This window comes from Eurosta solidaginis, chromosome 5, assembly GCF_040869045.1.
Source record: "Eurosta solidaginis isolate ZX-2024a chromosome 5, ASM4086904v1, whole genome shotgun sequence".
Taxonomy (NCBI): domain Eukaryota; kingdom Metazoa; phylum Arthropoda; class Insecta; order Diptera; family Tephritidae; genus Eurosta; species Eurosta solidaginis.
In genome coordinates this window covers 174,367,943-174,388,496 of record NC_090323.1, presented here as the reverse complement: position 1 = coordinate 174,388,496, position 20,554 = coordinate 174,367,943, and the positions used below count along the sequence as shown (strand labels likewise).

The 20,554-nt window shown below is 35.0% G+C and overlaps 1 protein-coding gene across 19 annotated transcripts in view; it reads left to right on the top strand.

Annotated features, from left to right (window-relative positions):
- The window catches only part of Mbs (Myosin binding subunit), a 277,656-nt gene that overhangs the window by 1,568 nt on the left and 255,534 nt on the right, over window positions 1–20,554 (top strand). For 14 of the 19 annotated variants that reach the window (XM_067757380.1, XM_067757383.1, XM_067757387.1 and 11 more), the window contains exons 2-3: window positions 5,983–6,868; window positions 9,985–10,493. In XM_067757380.1, coding sequence (XP_067613481.1) covers window positions 10,239–10,493 — 255 coding nt within the window. In that variant the 5' untranslated portion in view covers window positions 5,983–6,868; window positions 9,985–10,238. Of the gene's footprint in view, window positions 1–5,754; window positions 5,887–5,982; window positions 6,869–9,845; window positions 10,494–20,554 lie in introns of those variants that run through there. The other 5 variants (XM_067757371.1, XM_067757376.1, XM_067757369.1 and 2 more) reach the window with 5 other exon arrangements.

Here is a 20,554-nt window from a genome sequence, read left to right as displayed (position 1 = left end):
AACATATGTCCTGATTGTAATGTGTCCCAACATGAAACCAACCATCTCTTTAACTGTATTGTGGAACCAACGCCTCTAACATCCCTCTCATTATGGTCCACCCCTGTTGAAACAGCAAGTTTCCTTCTTGGACTCCCGTTAGAGGACATTGATGCCAATTTGTGATCGGTCGCACCTATTGGATAGGGCGAAGCACTGCTACAACAACAGCAGTGTCACGCTGTCGTATAGAACTACCCCAATTTAATAAATATATATTTTATAAAGTCAACCCACGTATCAAACCTAATCACTTTATCGGAATCGAAAACTACCCCTATATCCTTAAATCCCTTAAGAGTTGAGAGACGAGCACCATCAATGGAATACGAGGTGGGAATGTGACTACGCGATTTAGCGAAGGTTACATGAAAGCATTTCTTGACATTCAGCGGTAGGTTATTTGTTCTGCACCATACTGCAACATTGTCCAAGTCTGACTGAATCAATTCCACATCAGAAGAATTTGATATGGTATTGAAAATCTTTTAAGTCGTCAGCGTATAGGAGAATGTTTGAGTACTCGAATCAATACGAAATGTCGTTTTTAAACAAGACGAACAGCAATGGCCCCATAAAAGAATTTGAGTAGGTGTTGTCAATCGCAACCACACAGCTCCTTTGGCTAAGGTATGATCTTAACCAAGATAAGAATATTGAGTGAAAACCCAGATAGGCTAGCTTAGAGATCAAAATTGAGTGACTAACCTTTTGAGAAATCCGTGTATATAACACCAACTTGAAGACATCTGTTGAAAGCAGATACGCAGAAATCAAAGAAAATTGAAAGGTTAGTCACAGTGGAGCTCCGGACATGAAGCCATGCTGTTGTTGTTGTTGTAGGCTCTGGGGAGTGTTATCGATGTAATGGTCCTTTGCCGGATACAGTTCCGGTACGCTCCGGTACCACAGCACCATTAAGGTGCTAGCCCGACCATCTCGGGAACGATTTATGTGGCCACATTAAACCTTCAGGCCATCCCCTCCCTCCCCACCCCAAAGTTCCACGAGGAGCTTGGGGTCGCCAGAGCCTCGTCTGTTAGTGAAACAGGATTCGCCTGAAGCCATGTTGATTTTCATCGATTAGGCGCGTAACGGAAAAATACATTTTCTGTTTAACGATATACTCAAATAATGTCGATACCGTTGACAACTTTGCAATGGGCCTATAATTGGCGACATTATTTTTATTGCCACTCTTGAAAGTTGGGGTAATATAGGTTATCTTCCAATAATCAATGAATTCACCACATTCGAGGAATTTGTTGAAAATTATAAGGAGGGAGAACGCTAGAGGCAAGCAGTTTTTTAATAGATAAGACGATAAGCCGTCAATATCAGTATGCGTAGATGATTTTAAGTTTTGAATGCCATCGACAACATCATCAGTGGAAAGATTCAATGCTCCGAAGTTGATAAGAGAGTCAGGCATATGGGGGAAAACCTGCGCGACATCTGAATGCGTTACAAAATTTGAGCGGAAAAAATCTGCAAAGAGTTTAGCTGCCCAGCGGGTTAGGGGATCAGAATATACCCGCGGTAGGTATGCCTGTCGTAAGAGGCGACTAAAATACCAGATTCAAAGGGCTGTGTAGCGCAACCTTTTAGGTTGCCAGCGCAATATATAGCTTCTCCAAACCCAATTGTCAACCTCACCTATCCGCGGCGAATCCTGTTTCCCTAACAGACGAGGCTCTGGCGACCCCAAGCTCCTCATGGAACTTGGGGGTAGGGAGGGAGGGAATGGCCTGAAGGTTTAATGTGGCCACATAAATCGTTCCCGAGATGGTCGGGCTAGCACCTTAATGGTGCTGTGGTACCGGAGCGTACCGGATTTGTATCCGGCAAAGGACCATCACATCGATAACACTCCCCAAAGCCTTCGGGGAGCAACCTTATCGCTACAACAACAACAACAACAAGAGTCATGCTCAGTATCGTAGTAACAGCATGATATTCGAGCAAAGCTTTTTTGGTTTTACGTAATTCCAAAACGCCTTGGGATTTTCTTTAATATCTAATCCAAAATTTCTGTGGAGCCTCTTCCTTAGCACTTTAAATTACTTGCAAAGTTGCAGGAATTTAGCTTTATATACCAAGGACTTGGTATAATTAAAATTCTTGAAATATGTATTTCTCAAATTCTTCAGCCGCTTTATTTTTTTTAGTATACCATGGAATTTTGTTACAGTGGTTTTTTTCTTCGAGGTATATTATTAAAACAAATTTGATTGACAGTATCTTTAAAAAGATTAAAACAGTAAGATCGTTTCCCAGAAAAAGAGCTTCACAGTCAGTGGATGCGACTTCCCGACAGATCAAATCAAAATTTGCACGCATGTTCATTTAAGTGGAAACGTTTTTTTAACACAACAATTTTTTGGTATTGGTATTCACTTTAAAAACAATTAGACTAAGAAGCAGGCTTCAAAATATGCAATCACTCGTTAGGTTTAACCTGTTGGTTTTGTTAAATTTATATGAAATTTAAGTTGCAACTTAAAAGTGTCTTCAAGCATTGAGACTGTTTGTCGGTGTTTGCGTGAGCACGATCTGGGTGCCCATAGTCCAAGAAAAGTACCGTTGTTGACTAAAACACATCTATAAAAGAGACTTCGGTTTTCCAAAGAACATTTTATTTAGCCTTCGGCCAAAGGCGCAACATTTTATGGTCCGACAAGTTTAAGACTGTCATATATGGTGGAAATGGAGCACGCCAATATGTAAGACGTCCTCCTTACATCGAATACCATCCGAAATATACAACAAACACCGTAAAACAGGGAGGTTCCAGCACTATGGTCTTGGGTAGGCATAGGAAACATTCATTGGGCTAAGACAGTTATGACTGGCGCATAGGAATCATTCATTGGGCTAAGACAGTTATGACTGGCGCTTTATACTTTGATATACTCAAGGAAATCACGCTGCCTAATGCCACAGACGAAATGCCAAAGATACGAGCAAAGTAGCTAAAAGCCAACATTATGGGAAGCTGTATAAGGGGTCGATTTCCGTTGAAAGATACCAAAAACTTGTTGAATTAATGCCACGTCGATGTGCTGCAATTCTAAAGATTAAGGGTCATGTAACTAAATACTAATTCAAATACTAGACAACACCCAATCCAAAAAAGTGAAGCCACATTTATATAAAAATTATGACTAATTTTACTTACAATTTGTTACACTACTAAGTTTTTGGCCGCGCAAAATTAGCTGCAGTTTTTTCTAAATATTTGTTTATCTCATTAAAGTAAGATCAAGGTTGAAATTGTTTTACGATTTGATTTGTTAGATATTTAGGCTATAAGAGAAAGAAAGTAAAATTTTTTTTGTAAAAGCGATTACAGGCACTTTTTATACTCAGCGTGCTTTGCACACAGAGTATATTAACTTTGATTGGATAACGGTTGGTTGTACATGTATAAAGGAATCGAGATAGATATAGACTTCCATATATCAAAACCATCAGTATCGAAAAAAAAATTGATTGAGCAATGTCCGTCCGTCCGTTAGCACGATAACTTGAGTAAATATTGAGATATCTTCACCAACGTTGGTACACTAGCTTATCTGGACCCAGAATAGATTTTATTTATTTATTTATTTATTATTACGGTCTTTAAGACCTAGTTTAGGTTAAAATAAGAGATTAAACATAAATACTCATGTCACATTTAGTGACGTACAATATAAAAACAAATTTTCTTTGAACTTACTAATATTTTCACAGTCTTTCAAATCAGAAGGTAACTCATTATACATTTTATACCCTAAATATTCAAGAGACCTTTTGGCGAACTCAGTTCTTATTCTAGGCAGTCTTATATTATTGCAATTTCTTGTTCCATAATTGTGGATTTCATGATTATAATGTATTTTACTACTCAGGTAATTCGGTAACATTCCTAACCTAAGTTGGTGTATAAATTTCAATGTGAAATAACTAACTGACTGTTTAATACTAAGCCAGTTTAATCTATTGAGCATTACAATTTTGGTATTGAAAATGGGCGAAATCGGATGGTAGCCACGCCCAGTTTTTATATATACATATAAAATTTTGGAAAACACAAAAAACCTGATAATTTAAAAAATAATACGCATGGAATGTTGAAATTTGACATGTGGAATGATATTGGGACTCTTGATAAAAATTTGAAATTTTTATTTAAATGGGCGTGGCACCGCTCACTTGTGATAAAATCAATTTTACAAATATTATTAATCATAAATCAAAAATCGTTAAACCTATCGTAACAAAATTCGGCAGGGAAGTCTCCTTTACTAAAAGGAATGCTTTGAAGAAAAATCAACGAAATCGGTCACGCCCACTTTTATATAAACGATTTTTAAAAGGGTCGTGGACGAATATAATAAGCTACATATATCTTAGCGAAAAAGAGCTTTGTGTCAATAGAATTTTACTTTCTAAATTGAATTATAACATTAAATTGGAAACACAAAAATTTTTGAAAATGGGTGTGGCACCGCCCCTTTAATGACTAAGCAATTTTCTATGTTTCGGGAGCCATAACTCGAAGAAAAATTAACACATCGTAATGAAATTGTGTACACATATTATCCTTATAGCAGAAAATATTTCTAGGAAAAATGGACGGGGTCGGTTAAAGACCACGGCAACTTAGATATAAAACAAGTATAAAAGGGTCGTAGACTAGAATAATAAGCTATAACTTAGCAAAAAATAGTTTTGAATCAATGATATTTCACTTTACAAATTTTATTGTAAGAGGAAATGGGGAGACATTTTTTTTAAACGGGCGGTGCCACGTGTTAAGTAGAAAAGTAATTTATCTGAAATGAAATCTACAATTGAAGCTCACGCTGAGTATATAATGTTCGGTTACACCCTAACTTAGCCACCTTTACTTGTTTAATCCATTCTTATTGATGTGCATAAGTCCACTACTACCGCGACCGCCGTAGTGCGACGGTAGCGTGCTCCGCCATCCACACCGAAGATCATGGATTCACGCCCCGACAAAAGCAACATCAAAATTTTAGAAAAAATTTTTTCAATTGGAAGAGAATTTTTGTAAGCGGGTCGCCCCTCGGCATTGTTTGGCAAGCACTCCGGAGTGTATTTCTGCCATGAGAAGCGCTCAGTAAAACTCATCTGCCTTGCAGATGCCATTCGGAGTCGGCATAAAACAAGTATTTCCTGTTCCGCCAATTTGTAGGAAAAATTAAAAGGACCACGAGGGTGGTTATCGCGCTTTACATTTATTTAGTTTTTTAAGTCGACTACTAAGATTTTGAACGCTGCTGTATGTTGTTGCTATAGTGATGAGACCAGGGTCGTGCGCAAGGGGGTTTTGGGGGTTCAACCCCTCTACCCCCATGGGCTTACAACGACTGAATTTTTTTCATAAAAAGTGGCAGATGGAAGAGTGCATTTGTTGACTGGTAGCCAATAAATATGGTAAATGTTTCTTTTTACCCCCGTTTCTATTAATTTTTATCGCAAAACTAGTCTTACTATGAGCATCCATATGTCCAAAACCCCCCATAGACAATTCCTGCGCACGCTCCTGGATGAGACAACCATAAAGCTGAACCATGATTTAAAAATGCTATACTAGCACAAGTTGGAAACTCCCATATATCAGTAAAAAAAAATCGAGATGGCAGTACTGTTTCAATTCGCCTAATAGCGAGTGTATGGTGGAGCCCGATCATCGCATGAGCTTTTCGCCGTTCCTCTGCTATTGCGTACGCCAAAGTTGCTACATATTTTTTTAAACTCTCGACAAGTGTTCTGTTTTATTTCCATTAGCGCGTGTGTAATGCAGCTAAGAATAAGAAACACATACCTATTATTGTATATATTTACCTACATATATGTGTTTTGGTTATAATTTAACTAAGTGTAGATAGAAGAAATGTTAAATAAATATATTGAAATTATTCATTACAGATCATTTATGTGTGAATGTATGTACATATATAAATAACCAACAAGGCAAAACAATAGATAAAAGGCCGAGTGCACAGACGATATACCTACCAGATCAAAACCAAATTATTGTTTTTTGTCATTATAATAAGAGTTAAAAAAATCAAGCAAGTTAAGAGTTATGAACAAAAAACACAAACGATATAAACTAAAAAATTTATCCAACAATTTGTGCTACAATGAAATTTGAAAAAGGCCAAAGTAGATTTTCTGTTAGTAAAGGAAGAAAAGGCAAAATTACTTAATGAAAAAGTGCCAGTAGTGATGTTATTAGTGAACGAAATCTTGTCATGAGAATAATTGGAATACCGTTTGTAAATATTGTGAATCTTGCATTGAAAGTAAGCAACACGAGAAAAACAATTGAAACGACTACAACAACAATTAAAACAGCACAGGCAACAAGTATCAAATTAAAACGACGAAATCTACAACAAGAGAATAATTACTAAATTTAATAATAAAAGCATACGACATGAAAAAGTCTAATAAATGCAATGAAGTGCATAAAATAGAAAGCAAAACATACGATAAAAGAAAATTATGAAGAAAACCTGTGATGTGCAATGCCTAGATAAAGAAGGTGCTGGTGCAGCAAACGAATCGGAAAAGATAGTAGCAAAGTGATTATTATTTTCGTCTTTGCATTTTGTTGTGTGTGCATTTGTGAACATCTATGAAAAAAGATAAGTAAAAAAAAAAAAACAAAATAATAAGAGAAAATGGTGCGTTAAAGCCAAATTATGATTAAATTGACCAAAGTCAATTATAAATGATAGTTTCAAAATCAATTAACAAAAAAAAAAAACTAATATTACCAACAAGTAGATATTTGAATAAAAGCAAGGCAAGTGCATTAACCATAAAGAATAAATTAACTAACGAAAAAAATGCGTGCAGTGCCTAGCGCATAAGAAGTGAAACTTCTTTTAATATTAATATCCCTTCACGGCGCCGTGTTGCAGTTCTGCAACATAATTTTCAACTCACTTTATTTTCCTTCATGTAGTTATAATTGCAGTCACTTATATACATAGCTATGTTGCGCTCTGCAACGATTTTCTTTGGAATTACTTCAGGCATCATCGCCAAACTGTAGAAATTGCAAAATTATATAACTGTTGCAGTAATGCAACAAAGTGCTAGTACAGATGAGAAATAGTATATTTCATAGAAAATTTTTTCGGGGTTCTCTCACTTAGAATGTCGACGAGAATTCCACTGAAATAAGTAACGTTTTGGAAGATCTGGACAGTTCGCATGATGAAGAGTTGTCAAGTGATGACAACCTTGGAGATCCAGACTATATTGAGGATATAGCCACGGAGGAAAGCGAAGTTACAGATTGTGAAAATGAAAACGTCGCATGCTATGATAACGCTCCAGTTTTGCTTAGAGGCAAACCATTGAAAGCTTCGCAGCACTTACCACCACAACCAATACGTCAAGACCAATTCGGTCACTGGCCTTCATGTACGATGAATCTCATATGCGATGCAAGTATCCAAAGTGCACTGGATATACACAAACGACTTGCAAAAAATGTTGAGTATCGCTCTATTACAACAAGATCAACAATTGCTTCACAAATTTCCATTTGAAATCATTTTCATGCTATCCATTGTATCCTTTTTTTACTCAACTTACCGTTGTTGCAGATATGCAACATAACATTTTTTTCAAAAATAAATAAATTTTTTTTAATTATCAAAAAATCTCAAAAAAATGTATTTAGTTTTGAGATTTCCTATCAAAAAAAAACCTACTTTTACAAAAAATGTTGTTATTGCGCTGTGAAGGGATATAATAGTAATATTTATTATAATTATTATTACTATTATTATTAAAGGGCTCGACGTACTGCGCCCTTTATTTCGACCTTCCAGCCTATTACTGTATGTAGAAGCCTTTAATGTATTTAAGTACTTCTTCATTATCTTCAATATTTTTTTACTCCATACTACAAAGCGATTAAGCGTGCCGCCACCTTGATGGGAGAGTCTCTTTGAACGACGCATTCGTAAAGAATATGAACCGGCGTTTCATCCTCCCGCTCATAAAAGCTTTGCGTATCGGATAGATTTAACCTATTTAGGTGATACCGTAGACTACAATAGTATAGTCCCCAGTGAGAGGTCGTAGGTTATCTCTGCTAAGGTTAATGAACTTGGCTTATACTTTCATTGCTGGGAGTGTAAATAATTTGGACTGCCTTTGCCCAGGGCGCAGAAATCAAGTGTTGTCTGAAGTGCTTTGTTTTCTTCGCTTTGTTACTTATGGTTTCTCTACTGTATATCTTTGGGAGTTCCCAGAAGGGCTTTGAACCATAGTCTGCCTGTTCATAACCTTCATGTCCCTGATGCCCGAGAACCCATCCTAACAAAGGATACTCTTCGAGGATAAGCCACTTCGCAGACATTCGCTATCGAAAGCACCTCTGGCTGCATGGATTTCTGCCTGAAAAGTAGTGGGGTAACATCCCGTTGGTATCCATTTCTTGAAGTATGGGTCATAGATTACAGCTCCCGTTTTTTCGTCATCAAATTTTCATCTACCCGTGAGAAAGACCCCTGAGTCTGGGCAGTATATGCATTCCTTGTTCCATAAAAAGTTCTGTCCACCTCAAAATTTCGCGAGATTCTGAGCGTAGAAATTTAGAAAAAAGTTTTTTTCATGTATAAAAAAGGTTTCTAAGCGGAGTTGCCCTTCGACAGTAATTTGGCAAATACTCCGAGTGTATTTCTGCCATGGAAAGCTTCGCAGTGATAATGCATTTGCCTTGCCGTTTGGTGTCGGCATAAAACGAGTAGGTTTCGTTCCGCCAATTTGTAGGGAAAATTAAAAGAAGCACAATGCAAATTGGAAGAGAACCGCGGCCTAAATCTAGTCGGAGATAAATCGCACCATGTATTTATTTATATCGGTTTGGGAGATATAGCTCCCGTCTTTTGCTATAGAGTCGAGTGCAGGCGAAGAAAGCTATTGTTACTTTGTTTAAGATATCTTCAAGGTGATGAGGATTCCACGTCAGGGTTCTGTCCAGTGTAACCCCGTATTTTGCGTCCTTTTATTTATTTTAAATGAATTTTTGTGCCACCCAGGGATTGTTCTGTAATGTATAGTTTTCTTCTCAGAGTAAAAGGCACCGGTACAAATTTGTTAGAACTAATAGACAATGCTAGTAGGTCTTCTCACTGGTCATTATGTATTGGACCGCATGCGGAAAGGATTGGCGCTCCATTTAATGACTATTGTATAACCTGCGGCAACGAAGAAGAGCCTGAAACTGTTAGGCATCTACTTTGCGAATGTCCAGCGCTCGGTAAAAGAAGGCAACGTTTTATGGGCAAGATGTTTCTCGCAGATCTGACCGATATAGCTGAGGTCAATACACGACGCTTAGTTAGCTTCACAAACTCAACGAAGTAGTGTGATTAGGAGAGTGTAGGAACAAATCCGTGTGGTTTCACATTGGCCTAAGTGTGCCGCTCCGTTGCGGACGGCAGCCACTTAAACCTAACCTAACCTAATAGACAATGCTTTGGTTAAATATTTTCCGCGAAGCTGTGAATGGTGAACCGCGGATTTTCCTGACTGCAAGGCAAATTGAGTGCTAAACAGCCTGAGAATAATGGGCATATATCAATAGTGGCTTTAGGACTAAGGCCTCGGATTTTAGAATGAGGTTAATACTGAAATAGGCACTTAACCTCTCGAGTTGCAACTGAACAAAACCAGAAATTCTTTCTACTACCAATAATATACTTAATTTTAATTTTGAAAATTTAACCCGCGTATCTAATAACATATCTTACGTTTATTAGGTTTTTATTGCAAAACGTTTAAGTAGTTAAGGCATAAAAAATATCATAAATATAATCCATAAACCTCGTTAAAGATTGTAGTGAACAAAAAGCCATACACACATACATGCATTCTTTAATTTAAATTTGCTCATTTAAGAAATTTAAAACTCTCACCGCATAACGCCAATAATAATTGGGCGGTGCAGAAGGGCAAGTTGCCCCACTGATTGTCAGACGGTCGCTGATAGACAGGCGAAAACGGTCCATTAAATTTCATAAACAAAAAAATTGAGTTGAGAATATTAGTAGCAAAGTAACAACGCGTTGTATTCGCTAAAAAAACTATCAACGCCTAATAACACACCATAGATTTAAAAATTTGAACGAAATATTACAAATAAGATAGCAGAAATGACTTCACTGGACGTTCGTAACAATTCGGCGGTTATGAAACGTGCCGAACAACTGAAACGTTGGGAGGAATCGGATACAAATCGGCAACCGCCAACACCACGTCCGGAACGGGGACGTAAAATCAAATTCTCTTCGGGCTGTGTCTTTTTGGCAGCATGCATGTCCGGTGATAAGGAAGAAGTGCTAAAGCTGTTAGAAAATGGTGCCGATATCAATACAGCCAATGTTGATGGATTAACTGCTTTACATCAGGTAAGAAATAATGCGCAATTTATTACTTTTAGCTTTTTGATAGGGTTTTTTCAGTTTGGTCGTTAAATAAACTTCCGGTAACACTACGGACTCATTCAGTCTATGTGACGTCCTCATGGAGCGGCCAGGTCAACCTAACCTATTAATTTTTTATATTTATTTATTTATTACGGCCAGAAGCCTAATTCGTAAATTGGAATATATTACAGTGTTTTATCTTGTAGCTAAGGTTTTACAATATTCATATAATTTTGCTTTAACCCTTTCGCCCCTACTGGGACAATACGTCCCAGCAAACTTCAAACATGTGTATAACTTTTAATTTTTATCCAATTACGCATTGAAATGCGCCCAATAAAACCTTCAATTTCCCGTTACGCAATATTTTGCACAGACATGTCGCGAAATTTCATCACTAACGCGTTGTATTTCAGTGTGAAACGTCTATCCGTTTTTATTCGTAATATACCGCTTGCTGTAAAATTAAGGTGTGCATAAATATTATTCCTTTGAAATTGGAAAGAAATCATAATGAAAAAAGAAGTTTTTTATATTTATAACTGCATTGGGACATATAATCCCAATAATGCATTTCTTTGGGATAATATCCCAATATTTGTTTATACCTTTAGATGTGTACAATTTTTTGGCCCTTTTGGTATTATTGGGACTTATGCGTCTCACCTATAAATGTCATTGGGATTATATATCCCAGGATAACGGTAAGGATTCAAGTATGCCAAACATCTTATATTTTACCCATATTACAGTATTTGCTGTCGTAATGATGAAAACCCCGCCTGTTTTCGAAAAAAAAAAAACTCAGGGGTGAAAGGGTTAAAGACTGTTATTTGGTGCAACTTTTTATATCCATAGGCAGATCCTTGTAACTTTTCAAATCCTTGTAGAAAATATTCTGTTGATCAATTTCAGTTCTAAAAGCGGCAATTTGAAATTATGTTTCTTCCTCGTATTTATGTTGTGAGTTTGCTCAACTAATGCTATATTTTTATTTAAATACTCAGCTACATTTCCATGTTTGATTATAAATTTCATGAAGTGGAAAAAAATCCTTTGTTTCACACTTAACCAGTCTAAAGTCTTCAACATGTCAGCCGTTCGTGTATCTCTAGGTTTCTGAAGAATAAATCTCATGCATCTATTTTGAAGCTTTTGGAGCTTGTCTACTTCTTTATCCGATATTATGAATATAATGGACGGGCAGTACACGAAGTGCGGTTCAATAATTGATTTATATAAAGTTTTGTACTTTTTTTGAATGAATTTAGTTGTTCTCTGAATGATTCCTATTTTATTAGCAAATATTTCAATTGTATAATTTATATGATCTACAAATTTGAGTTTATTATCAATTATTATTCCTAAGTATTTTATACTGTTAACTCTTTGTATGATTTCATCATTTATTTATAGCTCGGCTATATCATCCTCATTGATTTTCCTCCTTGTTATTATCATATATTTAGTTTTATTAATATTTAGTTTCAGTCTATTACCACACAACCATTTATACAAGTTATTTAGTTCACTTTGCACTTTGGCAATTGCAATATTAATATTATTTTCACTGATCATAATTAATGCGTCATCCGCAAACAGTCTAATTTCACAACCTTCGATAGCATTGAATATATCATTTATGTATATAAGAAATAGTATAGGTGCCAATACTGTGCCTTGAGGTAACCCTATGGGTACCTCTAATTCATCAGACGTCACAGCATTTATAACTGTTTTCTGCTTTCTCTGCTTTAAATAGTTGCGGAACCATTTAAGTTCAATATCATTTATGCCAATTCGCTGCATTTTTTTTTTTTTTTTATTAATATCTCTATCCACCGTTTCAAAAACTCTTTTCGAGGTCAAGGAAAACTGATACCACTAATTTTTTGTTCAGCCCTGTCTCACAGGAATGATTCACCAACTGATTCTTAACAACGACTTCGAGAATTTTAGCATCACTTGGCAGGGTATTTATGGGTCTAAGTTCTTCAGAATGCATTGTCTTTTTAACTTTTTCGACAGGTATTATTGTTGACGTTTTCCACATTTCAGGTACCACACCATCTTCTAGACCGTTATTGATTATTTGAGCATAGAAATATCCGGTATACGATATACAATCTTTTAGTACACCTTCGGATAGAAAATTTCTTCCTCTAATTTTATATTTAAAGTCTTTTAGTAGAACATTTTCAGTCTATGTGAGGTCCTCATGAACCGGCCAGTTCAACCTAACCTAACCTAGTAGAACATAATTTGTAAAAACTGGCTCGAGGTCCGGTGTTTCAAAAAACGCAAAGTTTTTAGGTTTTTCCCGTGCACGCCTAACTAAGCGGTTGCGAATAAAAATTATATTTGAACTCATATATCTTCTGAAGACGATCTCCGAAGGAGGTTGAAATATACCGGGAAAAAACTAAAAACTTTGCGTTTTTTAATATACCGGACTTCGAGCCAGTTTTTACAAATTATGTTCTATAGGAATTAATAGGTCGCTGAAGAAATAATATTTATCTAAAGTCTTTTAGGATATTCATAACTTCATTGGTGGTAATTTTAGCAAACTTTAATTTTGAATGGACTTATGTATCCTCTAGTGCTACTGGACAGGTTTCTATGTTATTATTAATTTCAATCACGCTCTTTACAAAAAATCCATTAAGACCATTCGCCAGATCGGTTTCGTTTTCAACCAGTATGCCATCCAGTATCACCTGTTTTATCTCTTCGTTATCTTTAGTTAGGGTAACCGTTTGTTTGAGATACTTCCATATTTCTTTAGCATTATTTTCATTCATAATGATTTTATTCTCCATGTACATTATTTTTTTTAATTTGACTAATTTTTTGTATGAACTATTTATATTTTTATATTCATCCTATTCTCCAGTTTTTAACGCACGCGTGTACATATTATATTTGTATTTATTCATTTGTGCCAATGCTCTGTCATACCATTTATTCATTAACTTGATATGCACTTCTTTCTCGTAGGTTAAACTTTCCATAGCCTCAATAATTATGTTATTAATTAATTCAACTTTTGCATCAATTGATAATTTTACAGTAAAGTTCAAGTTAAATGATCTAAGGATGCTTATTAATATATCACTATTATATTTGTCCCAAGCTATGATTTTCTTGGTCAGTCTCATCTTGTATACTTTGGACGTTTTAATAATAAATTTTATAGTTTCATGATCAGATATCCGGAAATTATTACAGTGAATTTCATCCGAGTTTGAAAATTATAAATCAATTTTCGATTCACTTGTATCTGTGATTCACGTATTAAATTCTATTTTTTGGCTCATATCCATCACAGCAAATATCTCATTTAATTTAGTACTATATGTGACCCGGCTTATGAAAAGGTGGCTTGTTTATTTTGAGTCAGAAGCCACCTTTACATAGACCGGGTCACATATGTTGATTTGCCTTGGATGACCGAGCATACTTTGTCGTAATTTAGCTTTGCTTCGGAAATTCTTCAACTTCACGATATAAAGGTGGTAAGTTCACGCAGTAATATTTTTACTACCATGTGAAATAGTTTTCGTTTGACATCCAGATTGGGATATTTTGTTATGGCAACTGACAAAGCAGTTTCTGGTAGAATTGTAAGTTTCGCTTTAAAAAAAAACTATTGGAAATTGCCATTTATAACTCTGATAGAGTCCTGTTGTTGTTGTACGATAAGGATACTTCCCGAAGGTTTTGGGTAGTGTCGTTCTTTGCCGGAAGTTGATAAATAATTAAAAAGAGGTTTGGTGTGATGTGTTGACACATCGCATTCAGGACATATTTTACATATGTTGGCGTTGATTCTGTACAAATGAGAGTTTATTGCGCGACCTAGCAAATGTGCTTACCGATCCTGTGTGGGTTTTGCTTAATGCCTAACTGGATAAAAGGGCTGCGTAGGCAGGTGCCAGATCTCATCGTTGTGCTTACGGAAATATTTCCTTATTCCTCTTGGAGACGGTGTTAAACCAAGCAGTTTTTTGCTGGGGTGTCCTGCTTTATAAAAATTTAGCAAAACTGTCTGTTTATCATTGCATTATGCCCTTTAATGTTGAGCTCTTTTGCCTCAATATGTAGATGCTGTTCAGGGGTCACAAGAAGAAGAGGTTTACGTCGATTTCATTATCGGTGGCGGCGGCGTAGAATCCATAGTATACGCTGGCGTACTTAATATAAATTTTGATTTCCTTATTTGGAAAAGTTATATTTAGGAAATTTTTTGTTTATATGTATTTAGGGAAATCGATTTTTTGGCCATTTCGGACCTCCAACGGCAACCGGTTTTATACTGGAGTGATCCGGAGTTTTTGCCAGGACCAATAGCTGATACTTCAATGCAACACGGCTCAATTTCTCCCTGATCGTTCATTTCATCCAAGAAATAGCTCCTTCAGGAGGGACTGTCCTTCAATCCCTTACTCTAGTGAGGTTTCGAAGATAGCACCGGTGCTAGAGTCTGCCTAAAAAAATACAAATACTTAAATTGGTCACACTTTTGTTTGTATGCCTCGTGTAAATATTAATTTCGCGGAAGGAGATGTTCTGAGATAACTCCTAATACTCGTCGTCGACGCGATTACTTTAAATCATTTTTGGCTTCTTGCTGTTCACGCCCAAAAACGACTCACGGCCTCCATTAATGATATATTAATAGTCATGATTCTCGTGGCACATTTTTAACTATAAGCATTGATGTTGGCCTATTGTTAATCGCACCAAAGGGAGCCTCCGGTTTATTCCGCTGTTTTTAAGAGCTACAATTTCCGAAGTTCGAGCAGTAGCAATTCCACTCACACCGTATTCCAGAACAGAACATTTAGGACTGCGGCATCGAATTTATACCTTCGTCGACGTTAGCTAAGAAGGCTTTCTGGCGGATGTTTTTGTAATTCCATGCTGCCGAGCTATATAGCCCACAAGACACTATTCGAATCACCAGAGAAACACCTTGATACGTTAGGGATTAACTATTCGGCCAAGGATACCACCCTCTCGGCGAGGATAAACTAAATTATACAGGATCAAATTTTTAAAAATTTGCAGACGTTTTTGTTCGAAACATTTATTTCAACAGTCTTCGTCGACCAATTTTATGTTGAAACTGTTAATGGTTATATGTTCAGCATTAAATTTGTTGTTTCCGGCCTTATGATATAAGAGTTCACTATGGTCTACGACTGTCTACTATGTTAGAGTAGGAGCATACCCAGTAATTTGTTCGACTGTTTTGGCAAAGCTTTGGCTTTACCACTTCGAGTCTTCTTGGGAAGGTCAGAACCTCATCTGGTAAATATATGCACCTACATATGTACATTTGTAACAGACAGGAGCCGTAACGTATGTACATATATGTAGGTGATATTTAAACTTGGTTTGGATAGTCTATAATCATGATGATTCACTTTAAAGGACTAGTTGTTAACAGGGCCGTCAACTCCCCCAGCGGGTTAGGGGGTTAGAAATAGCCGCGGGAGGTATTCCTGTCATAAGAGGTGACTAAAATACCAAATAGATTCAAGGGGTTGTGTAGCGCAACCCTTTCAAGGAGTTGCCAGCGCAATATGTATCTCCAACCCAATTGTCACCTATCCGTGGCGAATCCTGTTTCATTAAAAGCCGAGGCTCTGGCGACCCCGAACTCCTCATGGATCTTGGAGGTTGGGGGGCGGTATGGCCTAGAAGGTCGCTTGTGGTCATAACAAATCGTTCCCGAGATGATCGGGCTTGGTACCGGAACGTACCGGATCTGCATCCGGCAAAGGACTATCAACATCGATAACAATCCCCAAGGCCTTCGGGGAGTGTCCTTATCGCTACAACAACAGGGCCGCCAACTTTAGGAGATGCCAAACCGGGAGACTTTAGCCCCCATTACTGATACTTAGCATAGACTTGACTTGACTTGGCGTAAACTTGGCAACTTAGCCACGATTATACTCCACTTGGCGCATAAAATCTGGCATCATAATCAGCGTTGAAATTTATTTTTAAATAAATGTCAATTTGTATGACAAAATGTCAAAATGAAATGGAATCAAACAAATGGCATCTCAAAATGTAAACGTCACTTAGAACTTACATAGAAAATCAAAATTCAACAGACTTCTAAGTCAAGTTAAGTTTTGAGTAATCAGTAACATGCAATGTTCATTTAACAGAACTGTAAGTGACAGTTCGCAAGCCAAGTCAAGTCTATGCTAAGTATCAGTAATGGAGCCTTTTGGTTTTAGTAATGTTCAAGTGTGTAAATAAATTTACGTTTCAGACGCTATTTGATAGCTTCGCAAATAAACAACAGAGGTTTGAATATAAGGCCAAGTGATTTTTCAAAATCCTCTCATACAAATATCTTCAACTTAAGTATGAGGTCATGGTCGACAACCCTTATTTGGACTAACCGTAGAACAATTGTGTCTGAAAAGAGATTAACCTGTGGTAACCCTTTTTATTAAAGAGTTATACAAGTTTGTTGCTGGGGTACAATCCAGACCTGTTAAATAATGATTACTAATGGTAATGAGTAGCCGTTCCATTGATTATTTTCTTTAAACGCCATTTAACGATTACTTGCCATTATTTTCTATTTTTAATGATTACTTTTCAATTGCTTGAAAAAATAATTAAAAAAAACCATGATTTTTTACGATTATTGAAAAAATAAAAATAAAAAACAATAAAAAGTAATTGATTATTTTTGATTTTTGGTTATTTTTGATTATTTTTCTGCTTTGTTGAACGAAAAATTCTCGTTTGTTGCATGCGCGGGATAATTTCTACATACAAGTACATTTTAGGATGCAATAGTAAATCGTAAGCGCTTACCGAGGCTAATATATACATGTAACATATAGGGCGAATGGTATACGAGCGTTGATTCAAACATATTCTCCGGTAAGTATAGACACATGTGCATATTTTACTACACTGAAGCCAATTTTCTTTTGGATCCAAAATTAATATATCCGCCATTTTGGATTAAGTTATGGCTATGCACTGATTGTTTTGTAATCAAAGTTTATCATATTGTTCGTTTTATTTTAGTAATATTGGTTTCATATCATCGCCACTATGTGAGTATTCTTCGTCCTATTTAGAGAGATTTATCATAAATAAGCATTTTTTTCGTTAATATATCTTGAACGACTCAAAATGTTTGTTTTCCGCCTTCGGATATATGTATATATTCTTGGAAAATATCCAACCATGTCGAAAAATAATATATGATAGGCAAACACATGTGTTTGGAATTTCCATTGTTAGTAATAAAAATATGGCTCACTATGCAAAACTTAAAAATTTTATAGGAAATATCCTGGACGTAATCATAAGGAAATAAAAAGAAGCTTCAATCTAATGTACATGGACATATGCTAATCAATTTATCTGGGATATAACAACCTTTGGTTAGACAATTGATTATGATGATGAATGACAACTTAGAGGATGGCTCCAGTTGGAAGTGAAGCTATCAACCTAAGTAGTATTACTCATACATATTGTTTGAGCATATTGTTTTGTCGTAAAACAACAACGCACTCCCCCGCAAGGTATTCGTCGGATACATCTATAGACACGATAATTTGTAGATGGGTATGTATGTACCCATATGCCTAGATAAGCGCTCGCAATATACCGTTACATCCACAAATGTACTTGTGTGTACAAAATAATCAGTGCATAGCTATAACGTTATCTAAAATAGTGGATATATTTATTTTGGATATAACAAAATTGGCTAAGGATGAAACCATAAAGGATCGTTGCTAAATGAAAGCTTTTGGACGTCAACCTATGAATCCAACATTTTTTTTACATGTTGTCTGGCAATTAGAAAAACCGCCGTTTTGGATCCATTACATTATTTTATATAATGGTTGCAGTAAAATATGCACATGCGTGTATACTTACCGTAGAATATGTTTGAATCAACGCTCATATACCATTCGCCCTATATGTTGCATGTATATGGGGTATTCCATCCCATTTCGACCAATTTTGAACCCGACCCCTTTAGAATTGGCTGAAAGTTTTTCTTCTTTTTCTAGCTTACGAAAGACGTTTTTCAGAATTTTTTCAAAATTTTTCATCCAACTGAAAAAAAGTTATGAATTTAAAAAAAAACACCGTTTTTGTTTTCAAAATGCTATAACTTTTTCAAAAATTTACCATTTGGGATCTTTTTTTTTTAAATTTGTTTTTAAATGTACTTTTCGGAAAAAATACAAAAAAATGGTTAAAGTTTTTTTTTAATTTGTCAGTTTTTCGAGATTTTTCGGATTTCGCCATTTTTTTTCTCATAAAAAACTTCAATCAATTCTGCAATCATCCCCACTAATCCCGGAGTGGGCCGATTTTTTTTTATTTAATTGAAAAAAAAAATTTCAAAAATAAAAATTTTTTTTATCAATTTTATTTATATAACAAAAAAATGTAAGAAAATGATTTTTAAGTATTCTTTTCTTTATATATTATGGTAATCTACGATTAAAATGACTCGCTTACTGTGTCAGTTATTAATCCTGGTTATTTTAATCGTAGATTACCATAATATATAAAGAAAAGAATACTTAAAAATCATTTTCTTACATTTTTTTGTTATATAAATAATTTTGATAAAAAAAATTTTTTATTTTTGAAAATTTTTTTTTCAATTAAATAAAAAAAAAAATCGGCCCACTCCGGGATTAGTGGGGATGATTGCAGAATTGATTGAAGTTTTTTATGAGAAAAAAAAAATGGCGAAATTCGAAAAATCTCGAAAAACTGAAAAATTAAAAAAAAAACTTTAAACATTTTTTGTATTTTTTCCTAAAAGTACATTTAAAAACAAATTAAAAAAAAAAAAAGATCCCAAACGGTCAATTTTTGAAAAAGTTATAGCATTTTGAAAACAAAAACGGTGTTTTTTTTTTAAAAATTCATAACTTTTTTTGAGTTGGATGAAAAAATTTGAAAAAATTCTGAAAAACGTCTTCCGTAAGCTAGAAAAAGAAGAAAAACTTTCAGCCAATTCTAAAGAGGTCGGGTTCAAAATTGGTCGAAATGGGATGGAATACCCCATATATTCGCCTCGATAAGCGCTTACGATTTACTATTGCATCCTAAAATGTACTTGTAAGTAGAAATTATTCCATGCATGCAACAAACGGGCATTTTTCTTTGAACAAAGCGGAAAAACAAGTAAAAAAAAAATAAAAAATTATAAAAAAATAAAAAAAAAATAAAAAATTATAAAAAAAAAAAAAATAAAAAATTATAAAAAAAAAAAAAAATAAAAAATTATAAAAAAAATTAAAAAAAAAAAAAATAAAAAATAATCGAAAAAATCAAAAATTATTACTTTTTTTTTTTTATTTTTTCCAATAATCGGAAAAAATCATGATTTTATTTTTTATTTTTTTCTAATGGTAATCAATTAGTCATTGCATTTTCGGTAAACAATTGAAATAATCATTGGCCATTAAAATAGGTATCTAATTAATTGATTACTAATGCTAATTCAAATTTAATAGGTCTGGTACAATCATACAACTGCAAAATTTTTCCAAATGCGTATTTCGTAGTTCATATTTGGATCTTTCCATGTCAACTGAACCTAGAATTATTAAAAAAATCTATACACAATATCTAAACTCGCTTTTTAAATGGGAAAAAAATTAAAACATGTTCAACTTGGGTTATTTTAATTGTATTTATTTGCTTTTTATTAATTTTATGGAAAATTATGCAAAGTAAGTTTTTAAATTTATTATCATACTTTTCTTTAAATCTTTTGTTATAATAACTCGATGAAATCGTTGATGCAAAATCCGTTGGTATGTTGAGCTGGCGTAGGAAGCATCTGTTTTCCAAATAATTTTTGAACGGTTAGAAAAAGTTTAATTTTGCAATTGGATTCTTATAACTGGCAGTGATGTGCATCCGTTGATACCCGTTTCGGCCATATCGGACCAATTTTCGACATTAACAATAAACGGCCTAGGTAGTCTTAAATGAGTAGAAAATATAGCAAC